This window comes from Pteropus medius, unplaced genomic scaffold (assembly GCF_902729225.1).
Source record: "Pteropus medius unplaced genomic scaffold, Ma_sr-lr_union100, whole genome shotgun sequence".
NCBI classification, from domain to species: domain Eukaryota; kingdom Metazoa; phylum Chordata; class Mammalia; order Chiroptera; family Pteropodidae; genus Pteropus; species Pteropus medius.
This window is the reverse complement of record NW_024349800.1, coordinates 41,618,664-41,634,142: the sequence shown is the minus strand read 5'-3', so window position 1 is coordinate 41,634,142 and position 15,479 is coordinate 41,618,664. Positions and strand designations below refer to the sequence as shown.

The window sequence follows — 15,479 nt, the reverse complement described above, 5'->3', positions numbered from 1 at the left end:
CCACTGTTTGGCCACCTTGCAGTTTGGACGCTAGTTTAAATCCAACAGGCTCGTGCTCTGAGCTTTGCCACAGTGAATGGCTCAGGTAATCCAGGCCTTAGAGTCCACGACACTCCTTTGCTCACAAGAACTGGTTTAGGAGAGTGAGTTTGATGGAACTTTTAGGAAAGCAGGTTTTTATTTCACCTTCAGGACAGCATGCTGCACAAATGTGAGGTCTGGTGCTACTGCAGCTATCTTGCTCTCATAAGGTTGGTCAGGCTTTTGTTGTTGAGCTGCTGAATTTAATCAACCCTGCCTGACCTTCTTGATTTTAATCTAGAAGCCACTAGTCACATGCAGCTAATCAAATGACCACCTGAAACACGGTTGGTGCAAATTGAGATGTACTGTGAGTGTAAAACACACACCAGATTTTGAAGACATAGTATGAAAAAAGAATATAAACTATCTCAATAAGTTTTGATATTATATGTTGAAATTAATACCTCTTAGATTAGGTTAAATAAAATGTATTAAGATTAATTTTACCTACTTTTTACTTTACTGTGGTTGCTAGAAAAATTCAAATGATATATGTGGCTCACATACTTCTATCAGAGTATACTGCTTTCGAATTTATAGTTAAATACACCAATCAATTCCTTTAATGTTTGAGTTGGTGTCTCTGCTTCTTGCAATGTAAGATTTCCAAAAGATGCAAGTGTTAAAATGAATTTTTATTTCTTAAATATATATTCCCCCTTAAATGTTTTCTATACACATCCTATAGTAAGTAACTGAGACCTGAGAATAAAATAATTCAGATCCATTATTATTATTTTTAATGATAGTGGTGGAATCAAGGTGATTTTTATTTTTGCTCATCAATATTTTCTGATTTTTCTTTGGTGAACACGTATTGTATAATAATTAGGAAGGTCCAACACCTCACTCACAGCTTCTGTCCTGAACCCTTCACACCAACCCATTCTGGGCTTCCCCTCCCAGTCTTACTGAGGCTCCACCTGTAGCCTCACTTCAGCCTCAGCCTTTCTTAGTGTCCCATTGCAGACACGTCATTCACTCTTAATCAGCTCTGTTGTCCTTGGTCCCTGAAGAAATGCATGAGCCTCATAGGACAGATCCATTATCCCTTACCTGATGGGAAGCAGCTGCAAAACGGATCCAACCATCATCCAAGGAGACAACGAACTCTCCCCTTTGAAGCTGCACGTTCACTTGGCCTCCTCCAAATAAGACCAGCGGATACACAGACACCATGCTGCAGTCTCGGATGAATACCCGACTAGTTTTGATCTTCTCGTGGTATACCAGGTAGGGACTGTCAAAGTGTCTCACCTGGAATATAACCTCAGATGATGACAGTGATGTCACTGGCAACATAAGAGGACTTCTGCCAGTCCCATGGATTTAAATACACCTGTTCAATGACTTACAAAATTATGTCCAGCCTGTACTTTTCCCCTAAGCTCCAGACTTGTACGTGCAACTGCCTACTTGATGTCTCCACGTGGACATCTAATAAGCACCTCAAACTTATGTTCAAAAGGAATTCTTGATTTTCCCTTCCCTGCAGTATCTACCATCTCGGTTAATGACACTCCATTCACCCAGTTGCTCAAGCCCCAAATTTAGGAGCCATCTTTGATTGCTCTTTTTTACTCACTCCATCTATATCATCTTAAGTGCTGTTAATTCTATTTTCAAAATATATACTGAACCAACACATTCTCACCACTTCCACAGCTACCACTGTGTACAAACCATCACCATCTCACACAGACCACAGCAGTGGCTTCATAAGTATTCACCCTGCTTCTCTTTTTGCATCCCTACAGCTGCTTTTCCATACAGCAGCTACAGAGATCGTTTAAAAACATACCCAGTTAGGGCTCAAAACCCTCAAAGGATTCCCCAAGGATAAAATCTCAGCAACTTAGCATAGCTTGCCAGGTCCGACAACACCTGACCCCAGCCTGCCTGACCCAACTCCATTTGCACTGGCCACCTTCTCAAATTTCTGGAACACACTAAACATGCTCTCATCTCATGGTCTTTGCACTCATCTACTCTGCTGGAATGTTCTCTCTTTAGATATCTGCATGGCTTGCCCTTTGCTGCATTTAGGATTTACTCAATTCTTTTCTCCTCAGAGAGTTCTTCCCTGACAACTCTGTAAAACAGCCCCTCTCCTGTCACTGTCTTACTCTGTTATTTCTCTTCATAGCATTTATTACCAACCTGAGATAATCTGTTTACTTGTTTCTTGCCCACTAGAACGTGTGCTCCCTGAGCTAGGCAGAGACCTTGTCTACCTAGCTCATCCACTGTCCTCCATGGCTGACAACAATGCCCGGCACAGAGGAGGTGCTTGCAGATACTGAGTGGATGCATGAAGTATCTGGATTCATTGCATGAATGTCACGGTGAACCCAGAAGCAGAGGAGTGTAGCAAACTCAGGCCTCTGGTTTCTAAGTATACATGCAGCTGAAAGGGCATATGACCTGGTCCTCAAACTCTTCTGAGCTGAAAGAGACCCTTTCCATGCTTTGCTGACACTTTACTTAGTAGTTCCAGGGGGCTGACCAGTCCTAACACTTCGAACTCTCTTCCTCCATTCTTTCCTCTTTTTCTCCTTCATTTCTCCTGAAAGCTTTATTGAGCATCTGCTTTCAGCTAGGCACCAGGCTAGATATCAAGAATGTGAAGTGAATAAAATTCAGTTTCTGTCTTCTGGAATTTCACAATTCCATGAAGGAGACAAACCATAAACCATAAAATGTGATGAGCGCAACAGTGGACAAAAGCACACTATATGACAGTGGAACAGAGGTAAGAGCAATCTAGAGGGAGAGGAGACTGGAGAAGTGATATTTAATGGGAGCCTGAAGGATAGGTAAGAGCCTGCTGGGGAATGAGAACGTCATTCCACACACAGAGAACAGTATTACGTCGTGCCATTTGGGGACATTGTTGGTACTCTGGTATTGCTGGAGCACACAGAATGACAGAGGGAGCTGGAGGGGGGACATGATATAAGAAGGGGCTGACATGAGAGTTTGCAGTAGACTCCATATGTGAAGAGTTCTAAGCAAAGGAATGATATGATCAAATGTATGTTTTATAAAGATAATTCTGGCAGCGGTAGTGTATAAGGTTGGAGGGAGAAAGCACTAGAAGAATGGTACTTCAGTCAAGAAATAGATATTTGTAATTTGAACTGAGGAAATGGCAGTAGGAATAGAAGGAATGGGCAAATCTGAGACATGTCGAACAGGTAGAATTGTTGGGACCTGGTGACCAGTTGGATTGGAGTAAAGAGAAAAGCAGCAGGGGCTCTGTGACTGCAGGGTTCTGATTTGGATGGTGCCATTCATCAAGACGTGGAACACAGAAAGAGAAGAGCGAATTGAGAAATAATTCAATTTGAGAAATTTGACTTTTCAGCTTTTGAGAGTGAGGTGACTGGAAGGCATCCAGCTCAGAGAAAACCCCAGGACTGGAAAGACAGATCTGGGGATCTGTGTCAGCATGTGGGTGGCAGTTAGAACCACGATGCTGTGCTCTGTGGTGAGAAAATAAGGACTAAGGACAGAATCACTATTTCAGAGCAAAGGAACTAGTAAATGAGATAGAGGAGGAGGATCAGAGAGATAGAAGAAAGTGACATTTTAGAAGCAAAAAAACCACATCAAAGATAGTTTCAAGAGGTAGGAAGGTCAGCAATATCAAATACTACGTGAGAATCAAGTATGATGAGGACCAGGGCATGCTCATTGGATTTGTCAACTAGGAGGTTACTCAGATTTTTGATGAGTTTAGTGGATTGTTGGGGGCAGAAGCCTGACAGCAGTAGGCTGAGAGAGGAATGAGAACTGAGGAAGTAGGATTAGCAAGTATAGGTAACTTTTTTAAGGCACAGGTTCAGTGATGCAAAGAAACAATTTTACATCTGAAAGTAGGCTTGAACATATTTTTGTACTGAGTAGAATTTTCTTGAAATGGAAAGTCTTTTCAAAAATAGTCCAATAGTTTGGCTGAAAGCCAAAGTGTTTTTCACCCCAGGACTTGCCATATGTAAATATAAGTACACCCCATCATTCTGACCTGATAGTTCACTGATGAAGGGTGAATGTGTACATATCCATCGTTCTTGGTGACAAACTTCAGCTCATCTGATTTTGGTTGCATTCTGACAGCTCCAGTACTGGTTTTCTGAAATTTTCCTTCTGGGCTTTTCACCTAAACAGGTATTTATAAAAATAAATATGTAATATGTATATTTCCAGTGCAGGATGTATCCCTTGGAACAATGCCTTTGTTGTTTCTTCCCTCTCGTGTAATTTCCTACAAGCACACTTTTTTTCTTATCTTTTTAACCATCAAGAAGTGTGGATGTAGGTGTAGTAGCTCTGGGTGACTATATCACACAGAAGACACGTGGGGGAGAAACCATGTTAATATTTCAGGTCTGCGCTGGTTATCAGGTACAGAGATGTAGCTGGCAACAATGGACCAATCTGCTGACTATCAGTCCCAATCCTACATTTCAAATGACTTTCTGTCAACACAGCAAAAAATTGCTATGAATAAACAGATTATTTCATTTGAAAAAATATGAAAAGCTTATGTGCACACATACATATGAATTATATATATATTTTGCAAAAATACATGTTTATTGTAAAAATTACATTAGAAAAAAGAAAATAAAAATCTATAATCACATAAGAAATAACTAGCATTAGTATTTGATAAATATCATTTTAGTTTTCTCTACTAGATTTATGTTTTTATAGGGAAAACAATAAATAATATAAACATACATGTTGAAACTAATATAGAATCGTTTTCTATAATTTTTTTTTTTTTTTTTTTTTTTTTAGGCGAGGCAACCCTTGGTTGACCTCACAGATTCCAAGGATCTTGTCAGCTTACAATCCCTTATTTTTAATTTTTTACGCCTACAGCACTTGGTCTTCCTAGGTGGTCTCCCAACCAAGTACTAACCAGGCCCGACCTTGCTTAGCTTCCGAGATCAGACGGAACTGGGCTTGTTCAGGGTGGCTTGGCCGTAGACTACAGTATACATTTTTAACTTAAAATACTGAGAACTTTCTCCGTGTTGTTAAATATTTTCCTAAAACATAATTCTTAATGCTGATATCGTACCTCACGGTAATGATCTATAATTTAACAAATAAATTCTCTATTACTGGCATTTCAGATTGTTCATTCTAGTACTCTTTATAATTACATTCTTCTAGCTATATCTTTATATCCTCCTAGCTATATCTTTATGCATATATGCAATTATTTCCTAATAATAAATCTTTAGAAACTGCTATCTAGAAAGGGTATATCAATTTATACTCCTACCAAGAGTGAAAGTGTTCATTTTGGGGTACCTATTACAGCACAAGTATTATAATTCTTAAAAAATTTTGTAGCATCATAATCACCTAAAATCCATAGTTTATCTTAGAGTTCATTCTTGCTGTTGTACTTTCTATGGATTTAGACAAATGTATAATGACATGTATTCAACATTATGGTATTATGCAGAGTATTTTCACTACCCTAAAAATCTACTGTGCTCTGCTTATTCATCCCTTCCAACCAGTGATTTTTTACCATCTCCAAATGATTTTTTAAGGTAAATTTCAAATGGTTTGAAAAGCATGCAAGTACTTAAATCATGAAATGAGCCATAACTTAATCAGCAGATGTCAACTGGACATTTAACAAAAAGTTAAATGGGAAATGATTCAGTAATTGAAAAATTCAAATTCTTTCTGAGTTTGAGAAGGACTAGATAATCAAAACTCAGGTAAAAAGCCAACAAGGGGTTTGCAGAAGGAGGGCCACAGGTGGTCCCATGGCAAAGCACTGACTTGTTTGATTCGTTCTTATCTAATTTTTAGTCCAGAGTAGAGGGCATAAAGGAAAACAAAGTAGAATCAATTTTCTATCTAACATGGAAGGTTAGTTATGCACATGTTGGCTGACAGAGTGACATATGTGTTCATTTTAATTTCTGGAATGTCATAATATGTCAGAAGTGTTAGAGAGGCAACTCATTTTATATGATAAATCTTCCTGAATGATGTATCTAAACAGATTTGGAGAACTGAAGGATTGAACATGTGTACTAAAGTTTAAAAGGCTCTGTATGTGTGTATGTGCATGTGTCTTTATGACGATTAATGTGTATATCTTAACTTATATCCCTTGTTTACAAGTCAAACAAGAAGTAGAGGGTCCAGGAAAAATGTTTTGTTACCTGAACTACATTTGGATACAGAGCAGCACACAGCATTGCTGATATTAGCTTGGGGTTCTCAGCATTTGAGTTTGCCTATGGGAGAAACGAAGCATTAATTTTATAAGCAATGTGATTACTTCGGTCTGTGCCCTGGAATTTACCATTATATTTCATTTGATTTCTATCTTAAAAGCATTTAACTTTCATCTCTTTGCTAGAAAAATTATTTCTAAGTAAAAAATAAATCTACTGGACCACATTCACATAGGACTCACTCCAAGAAGCCCACAGTAACTCTTCCTAGATCTCTGCAAAGCAGCTACACAGCCAGGGCTCCTAAGGATCAGTGGAGAGAAAGATGCTGGTTCCTGAGATGTGCACAATCTCCAGAAAGTACTAACTGCACTGAGAACAGAGTGACATCAGGTTCCTCTTGAAGAAGTGTTCTTCCTATATTATACAAAAACTAGCCTTGGTTGGGAAAAGGCTGGACTGGTTTAAGAAGACATTATTGAAAAGTCTATTCTATCTCTTACAGGCTTATTAGGTACCAGTGTGGATTTTAAAAAACACTAGCAACAATTAACAGAAAAACCCTTGTTTTTATGAGCGTTAGCTGACACTTATTTGTGGAAAGAAGAAAATCAAGAATGCCACAAACTCCCTGCTCATAGGGCTTAAGTGAAGAAAGCCAACCAATAAAGATGCATCCCATGTCTTAGGCTGATGCTTGACTAACAAACTTCCTTTACAAAAAAAAAAAAAAAAAAGGATGCCTATAAGTGTTTCTGACTTAATAATACAGTATTCTTGTGCACATTCTTTACCTCTTCTCCTGTGGCATCCAAGATACCATCTCCTCCTTGGGCCCTTTTCTCAATATCCCTGGCTCTGAGTCCCTCCTTCACAAAGCCTATATCTGATAACAGTTCAGTGAATTGTCGTTTGAGGCTGGCCATTTCCTGAAAGTGGAAAAAATCTTTAAGCAGGGACATCAACACGTTAAAGGGAAGTGTAGAGTCTTACAACAATGAATGACTTAAAAAATGCATTACTTCATTGGACAGTAATGAGGCTCATATGGGTTTGTATAACAGATGTGAAGATTATCTTGTCTGGTCATTTCCAAAAGGGCAGTTTTCACTTATGCAAACCAGCAGAGAGAGTGACAAAGTCACACAGAAATTCACAAATTTTGGAAAACCTAAAGATAATTTATTTACCTATAAATTACATTTTTAAAAACATATTCATTGAATTTTGAGTAAGTCTGACTTTCCTGGAAATTCCTAGGACAGCAAAAAATGTAGTTTACTTTGTTGGGAACCCCAACTCAAGGTTCTGTGACACTGTTTTCCTACTTGCATTTCTGCTCAGGTCCTCTTAGTTCCTTACCTGAGCCTTGAGTGGTTAGTGTTCTGTCCCTTACCTTGAGGTCTCTTTGGCAAACATCGTTTTTTAAGAATAGGAACATTATTAAGTGGTTTAGATTCCAACGTCCCCTTTTGTAGCTGAGCACAAGTCTGAGAAAGAAAAGCCCAAACCTCTTTCTCTTCTAGCTTCTACTCAAATTTAAGCTGTGTATCAGACAACAGAGAATGAGATAATGACAGTTGAAGGAACTGAAAGCTAAGCAACACCACCCTGACTCTTGATGACAATTTAAGTATTCTCTTGGAATGTCTCAAGTACATATGATAACATGACAAAATACAACTAGGAGTTAGACCTTAAATAAATATAAGGTTTTAATTAATATCTTAATAAAAATAATACTACAATCAAAGTTGGAGTTTAGTGATAAGAGGGAACTCTGTTTGATGGACTGCATAGATCATAGCAAAATTTACATATAGCCTGAAGAAAAAGAATAAATTTAGTAAGAAATGTAATTTCAAAGAAATATTATTTTGTACTTGAAAATCTTAATGACTTGAGGAAATACGTATTACTGCACCTTACATATAGAATATCCTTTAGACCAATGACTCTCAAGCCTGGCTGTGTATTAGAATCACAGCAATGACAGTAAACAAAATGCCGAGGCCCCAGCCCTAGAGATCCAGATGTGATTGGCATGGGGTGGAACCTGGGCATTTTTACTTATTTTTTTTAAGCCTCCTCAGGTGAATCTAATGTGCAGCCAAGGTTGAAAATTATTGCTTTTGATGTACTTAAAATAAAGCTAGAGGCTTCGTCTTCTCAAAATATCTCACTGAAGTACACCTGAAGGCAGACGAGAATGAAGGCAAATACTGGGATGGTTTTGAGGTCTCTTATTTGTTTAAGCACCAACTATGCAAAGCACTGTTCTAGGCACTGGGGATAGACTGTTGAACAAAACAGATAAGGTCTCTGTTCTGCTGGAGCATCTGGGACAGAGAGACAAATAAATGTCAGGTACTGGTAAGTATTAAGAACATTAATTTTGTGTTTTACTCCAGGACATCTTTTAATGTGAAAGGGAAGTCCTTCCCCCTTCCCAGCCTCAAAATCTTTGAGGAAAACAGATGCTTTGCAAAGATGTGCACCATCAGTATTCTGGCTTCTCACAGCACTTTGGAAGGGAGCTTAAAACACTCACAACAGAGGACGGAGCCCTGTCTATTGTTACACAGAGATTATAAACCTTGTTCTTTCTTCTCTACTCATTATTGATATAGTAGCCTCTGATGGACATTAAAAAAACTAACAAAGAAAATTTGGTTCAGTATTCATTCTTTACTTTTGGAGAGAGAATAAAAGGTTTAGGGATGGTCACAGACTGCTTTGAGAATCTGCTAAAAGTTATGATTCTCTGGAATAAGGCACATACATATAAGCATACAATTTTGCATACATTTTCAGGGGCTTATGGGTCCATGTTAAGAATGCCTGGTATAATTACTGAAAAAACTGACTTCCAAGTAGTAATCTTCAGAGTACCTATATTCCTCAATCCTCCACATAAGTAAACACAAGTTCACTGAAAAGAGGAAAAACGGGTCAGCTGAAAGGTTCAACACAGAAGGCCTGATGTCATAGCTCAGAATCTGTTTCGCACAGCTGGTAAAGCCAAGCGTATTCCAGAAATAATGTTTTCAATGTCAAGGCAGGACAAGCAAGATAAAGTTGAAACACCTTCTGGTGTGCCGCTACTATAGAAAATGAATGAAAACAAACTGCCACAGAAACAACTCACCTGAAGAACTCTTCCTGACAAGAAATTTTGTCTGCAGTAATTATAACTTGCACGCATACCTTCTTTCGTACTTAGCTGCCATCCCTAAGTTTTGGAGAAAATCAAAACGAACTTACTATGACTTTAGTGCCAACTCTGGAAATAAACCTCAACCATTAGGTTATATACTTACCTTGTAGGCTCGGAGAAGGGCCAGATAATCACTGTTTGCAATTGCAAATTCTAGCTTTTTCTGATTAGCTTCCTCTTTTTTATCCCAGGGAGACACCTAAATGAAGAACACCAGGTTGAAAGGACACGAGAGGTTTCAAATGGCACTTTCCTATTGCTGAAGCCAGGTGCTTTGGGAAGCATTTTGTGTGGAACGAAGAGTACTCAGTTGGTGGCTGATTAAAGGCAATTAGGTGATGGCAATCTGACACTTATTGGTCCTTGTGAGACTGTCTGCCCACCTGTTATAAGCTCTACTGGGCCTTTTAGTTCCTAGTGGCAAGATGTCATCAAAGAGCCACCCATTCTAAAAGCTAGATCTAAAATCTTAAATTCTAACTCTGTGGTATCTATTTTACAGACTCTTTTATGCTTGAATCTCCCCTACTTCTATATCCATAACTACAGTTTTCTTCTACTTTTATGTTTACAGGTCCTCCTTTTCCCTACAAATTTGTAAAATTAGCTGGGAAACTTAATTTGCAGTTCTTCCTCTGGCCCAAAACACCCAGGTACTACAGGCACCAGCATGAGCTACAGTAGCTCCTCATAGCAAGATGAAGCAAGGCCCTAGCTATTACACCCTTGAAAACCATTTTAAACCAACTATGGTGCTTCTCTCTAATTTTTATATATTTAAACACCTTTATAGTAACACCTTCCTTTTTAAGAAGGCCAGTGGCAAAAGTATTACATTTGGGAGATTATATTTTGTTTACAAACCCAGCAAAGGACAAGTGTTCAGTTTAGGCTAAGGATGACATCAATATTTCTAATGAACATCAATATTTCTAATATTTCTATATTCCAATAAAACAAAACAGTCAGCAAGGTGTTTGTTTAGATGATTTTAGACAGAGGTCCTACTCACAACAATACTGACTATTACAACCCGCAGCAAGCTACATCACCTATTCTGGTCCCTGGTTTTGTCATTTGTTGTTAAATGAGGGGGCTGAGATCTTTTTGCACCTCTATGTGTTTACAATTCCATGAAATATAATATTAAAACTGAAGAAAATGATTACATCCATCTATTCTCCTCTCTAAGATAAGCCATGGTGAAAATAAAGGCAGAGTGACATTCTACCCAACAGAATATCTATTTTCCTCAAGACCACATAAAATACTCTGCAGAATAGACTATATGCTTGGCCATAAAACAAAGTTCAGTAAGTTTTAAAGGACTGAAATAATATAAATATGTTCTCCAACCACAATAAAATGAAATTAGAAATCATTAATAGATTAAAAATTGGGATATTCACAAGTATGTGGAAATTAAAGAAAACATGCCTAAATAACCAATGGGTCACAGAAGAACTAAAATGGGAAATCAGAAAATACTTGAGATGAATGAAAATGAAGTTAAAAGACACCAAAACTTACAGAACGCTGCTAAAGCAGTCATTAGAGGAGAACTTATAGCTGTAAGTACTTATATTAAAAAAGAAGAAAAGATCTCAAATCAATACCCTAACCTTACATTTTAAGACACTGGAAAAAGAAAAGCACACTAAACCTAAAGTGAACAGAAGGAAGGAAATAAAAAAGATCAGAAATTAGTAAAATAGATAATAGAAAAATAGGGGAAATCAATTAAACCAAAAGCTGGTTTTCTGGAAAAATCGGCAAAATTGACAACCTTTAGCTAAACTGACCAAGAAAAAAAGGGAGAAGGCTCAAATCACTAGAATCAGAAATGAAAGAGGGGACATTAGTACCAATCTCTCAGAAATAAAAAGGACTAAAAAGGAATACTATGAACAACTGTATGTTAATAAATTAGATAACTTAGATGAAATGGACAAATTCCTAGAGAAATGCAAACTATCAAAACTGACTCAAAAAGAAATAGACAATCTGAATAGACCTATAACAAGTGAAGAGACTGAATTAGTTATCAAAAAACTACCAAAGAAAAGCCTAGGTGGCTTCACCATTGAATTCTACTAAACATTTAAAGAATTAATACTAACTCCTCACAAATTATTAAAAAAAAAAAAATAGGAGAGAACACTTCCCGAATGATTCTGTGTGGCCAAAGCCAAAGACATCATAAGGGAAAAAAAAAAAAACACAAAAAAACACTACAGAGTAATATCTCTTAGGAATATGGATGTAAAAATTCTCAACAAAATAACAAAAAGGACAAAGTAGGAGGACTCACACTTCCTGATTTCAAAACTTACTACAAAACTAGAGTAATGAAAACAGTGTGTTACTCACTGGAACAGAACGGAGTCCAGAAATAAACCCATAAATTTATGGTCAATTGATTTTTGACAAGCGTGCCAAGACCATTCAATGAGGAAAAAATAGTCTTTTCAACCAATGTAGCTGGGACAACTGGATAGTCATATGCGAATAATAAAGCTGGACTCTTACTTCATACCACATATAAAATGGACCAAAGATCCTAATGTAAGAGCTAAAACTATAAAACTCTTAGAAAAAAACATCATTGCAAATCATTTATCCGATAAGGGTCTTGTATCCAGAATATATAATGAACTCATACAACTCAATAATAAAATGACAAATAACCCAAATAAAAAATGGGCAAAGGATCTGAGTAGATATTTCTTGAAAGGAGACATAGTAAATTAAAAGGTACTTAATGCCATTAGCCATGAGGGAAATAGAAATTAAAACCATAAATTCACACTCCCGGGATGGATATAATAAAAATGTCAGATAATAACAAGCACTGATTGGTATGGATGCAGAGAAATTACAACTCTGATAAAAGGCTGGTGGAATACAACATGCAGCCACCCTGGAAGAGTCTAGGAGTTCCTCAAAGTTAATACAGAGTCACCATTAGACCCAGTAGTTTCACTCCATATAAAACCTTGTACATGAATATTTATAGTCAAAGGTAAAAACAATCTCAAATGTCCATCAAGAGCTAAATGCATAAACATAACGTGGTATATCTGTACGAAGGAATATTATTTGGCCACAAAAGGAATGAAGTACTGATAAATGCTATAAAACAGACGAAACTTAAAGGCATTATGCTAAATGAAGAAACCAGTCACAAAAGACTATATATTATCTTATTTTATTAACATGAAATGTCCAGAAAAGGCAAATCTATAAAGACTGAAAGTTGACTGGTGGCTGCCTAGCTGGAGCAGACGGGGGTTGGAGGGGAACAGGGAGCGATAGCTAAGGGGTTTATTCATGAGATGATAAAAATGTTCTGAAACTATGGTGATGATTACACAGTGTTAAATAAAAACTATTGAACTGTACACTTTGGATGGCATATTTCAATAAAACTGTTTTAAAAAGTGGCCTGATGTATTTACTGACTTTTAAAATCATGCAAGGGTACCTTTTTGCTTGGTTGCATTTTCTGATTTTTCTACATTGAGCGAGTACAGCAGACATAATAAAAAGCACATTTAGATTATTTTACTAAGTTGGGTCTCTAGTTCTTAAACTTTATTTGGGGCATGGATTTCTTTGAGGATCAGATAAAAGTTATACACATTTTGCCCTGAAAAATTCACATATAAGAAAATTTTAGGGGGCTCACATACCTCTGAAGTCCCCATGGCCCCCTTAGACTATGGACTCCCGCTTAGGTGACTGTTTTTTACTTACAAAAGGAGACTTGAAAGCCAAACTGGCAGCAATGGTGAGAGCAGGGTCCAAACAGCGGAAGATGGACCCAAACAGCATCAGTTTGCCGATTCTCACATCTACGGGCAGAGAGGCCAAGTGATACCCTAGGGGGGTCAGTTTTTCATCTGGAGTTAATGCTCCCAAGTCTCGTAATCGTATTTTTGAGGCACGGAGAGAATCAGGGTGCGGTGGTTCGATGAGCCGAGAGAACACAGATTGAAGGTTATGAGTGCTAAACATTTCTAAAATTTTAATTCTGGGAAAAGAAAACAAAATAGTAATTTGTTAATTTTATTTCTGGTGGGCTGACACCAAGGGGTAAGTTTCTTTCTTGAATGAAAATAATTTTTAATTTCTCAGATATATACTTTCATAAACGAGACAATATTAGTTTTAAAAAAAATTTTAATATACTTTATGTCTTCTAGTTCTCCGGCAATAATTTGCAGAAACGCTTTCAGATTCTGAAATTTCAGATTCTGAAATAAAATTCTCTCTATAAACTTTCAAAATGCTTCTTCCATAATAGTGGGTTCAAATCATAAAATTAAATTCAAATGATCCATTTACTTTCTTTCTCACATCTAAAATTGCATGGTAATTATTTATGAAAGTTACTGTTTTAAATTATGAACTTAAGCAATTTTCAGAAAACTCTTAATATATATAAAATTTATTTCACTTATATTTTCTTTTAAAGCTATGAACCTATAAACATACAATTTTATGTATTTACTAATCTATACATATTTGGTACCTAGCTCTTTTCCACTTAGTAAAACATCACTCAGATGTTTTACTTTAATACATGTATTGATAGTTATCTACTTACTTAAATTTTGAATGAAAAAAAAAAAGAACTACGTTGATCTGTATAATTTACCTATTTTCCCACTGCTGTATTTGAATAGTTTTTAAATCATATGTGCTACACAGATTACATTTTCCCCTCTTCTCATTCTCCCGAATGGGTCAGTTGACCTGCAGAGCGCTCTCAAATCCCTTCACTCTTCTTCATTTACACTGTTCCTACCTTAGTTCAAGGCACCTGCTTGCCCAATTTCTTAAGACCTGATCATGGACACCTGAAAGCAGGGACTATGTCTTCTACCTTGCAGTATCCCTAGTGCTTAGCCCAACCCTTGGCAAATGGGAGGCTCTCAAAATAAACCTGCTAGATAAATGTAGAGCTAAAACATCTTTGTACAAGTAACTTGTTTTCCTTTGGGTTATTATTTTATGGACATACTCCCTTCAAAGTGATGTGGATCAAAGGCATGGATAGTTTTAGAGTTCTTATATAATGCCAAGCAACTTTTAAGAAAGGTTGAACCATAGGTTCCCCAGCTTCAATAACACTGAGTTTTATCATTCATTCGTTAAGTTCTATTTTATGATATTTATTGTTTGTTCATTAGGGAGATAATGGTGTTTTCAAGTTGTTTTTGTTCACATTGCTCTAACTGATAATGAGGCCCTAGATTTTTTCCCTATGATGATTTAATATTAGTGGTACCCAGCAGTTAGATTACTTCTCGGACTTACGAATGTATCTTAAGCTCTACTTTAGGGCCATCCTCTGCAATGTAAGAGATCTTTATGAGCAGAAAGTTAAAAGGAATGGTAAAGGCAACAATGAAGAGCTCTCGCTTTGCAAATGAATGAGTTCATCCATGTCCACTCTTAGCAAAACAGGTCCTACTACGAAAAAGAAAACACGGAACTTAGGGTGAGAAACATCTAGACTTTTTGGAAGCAGAACAAAAGATCAAGATGTACCTGAGACATAGCTGTTCCAATGGCACTCTTTGTATTTCTGGGAGTTGCTGCTTTAAAAGCTGGTGATTGAAGTGATGGCTAGTGAATAAGTGAAAGCAGACCCCAGACGCAACACGGCCTGCTCGACCTTTTCTTTGAAGGGCATTAGCTTGAGAAACAAAAGTGTCCTCTAGACTTTCCATCCCTTTGCTGGCATCATATCTATAAAGAAAAAGAAAATTGTAAAAAAGAATTATTTTATAAAAATATGGCCAAGACTCCACTCAGCATGGACAGAACAGACGGACCACCTTACTTCTGTACAAGGACACAGTGTCTTGTGTGTTCTGGGACAGCTGAGACCCTGGTGGGAGCAGCTAGTGCTGATTAAAATGGTATGAAATGCGACTACATATAGTTTCTTT

General features: G+C 37.2%; 1 protein-coding gene and 1 pseudogene across 6 annotated transcripts in view; both read right to left on the bottom strand.

The window, feature by feature from the left end:
* Positions 1-15,479, bottom strand: part of DHX57 (DExH-box helicase 57) — a 49,447-nt gene that overhangs the window by 2,573 nt on the left and 31,395 nt on the right. For 5 of the 6 annotated variants that reach the window (XM_039887367.1, XM_039887368.1, XM_039887369.1 and 2 more), the window contains exons 16-23: positions 15,076-15,276; positions 13,276-13,552; positions 9,623-9,718; positions 9,451-9,534; positions 7,097-7,231; positions 6,288-6,362; positions 4,112-4,246; positions 1,141-1,341 (exon numbers count right to left, since the gene is read on the bottom strand). In XM_039887367.1, coding sequence (XP_039743301.1) covers positions 1,141-1,341; positions 4,112-4,246; positions 6,288-6,362; positions 7,097-7,231; positions 9,451-9,534; positions 9,623-9,718; positions 13,276-13,552; positions 15,076-15,276 — 1,204 coding nt within the window. The remainder of the gene's footprint in view (positions 1-1,140; positions 1,342-4,111; positions 4,247-6,287; positions 6,363-7,096; positions 7,232-9,450; positions 9,535-9,622; positions 9,719-13,275; positions 13,553-15,075; positions 15,277-15,479) is intronic. The other variant, XM_039887371.1, reaches the window with a different exon arrangement.
* On the bottom strand, positions 4,966-5,084 carry LOC120622480 (uncharacterized; annotated as a pseudogene).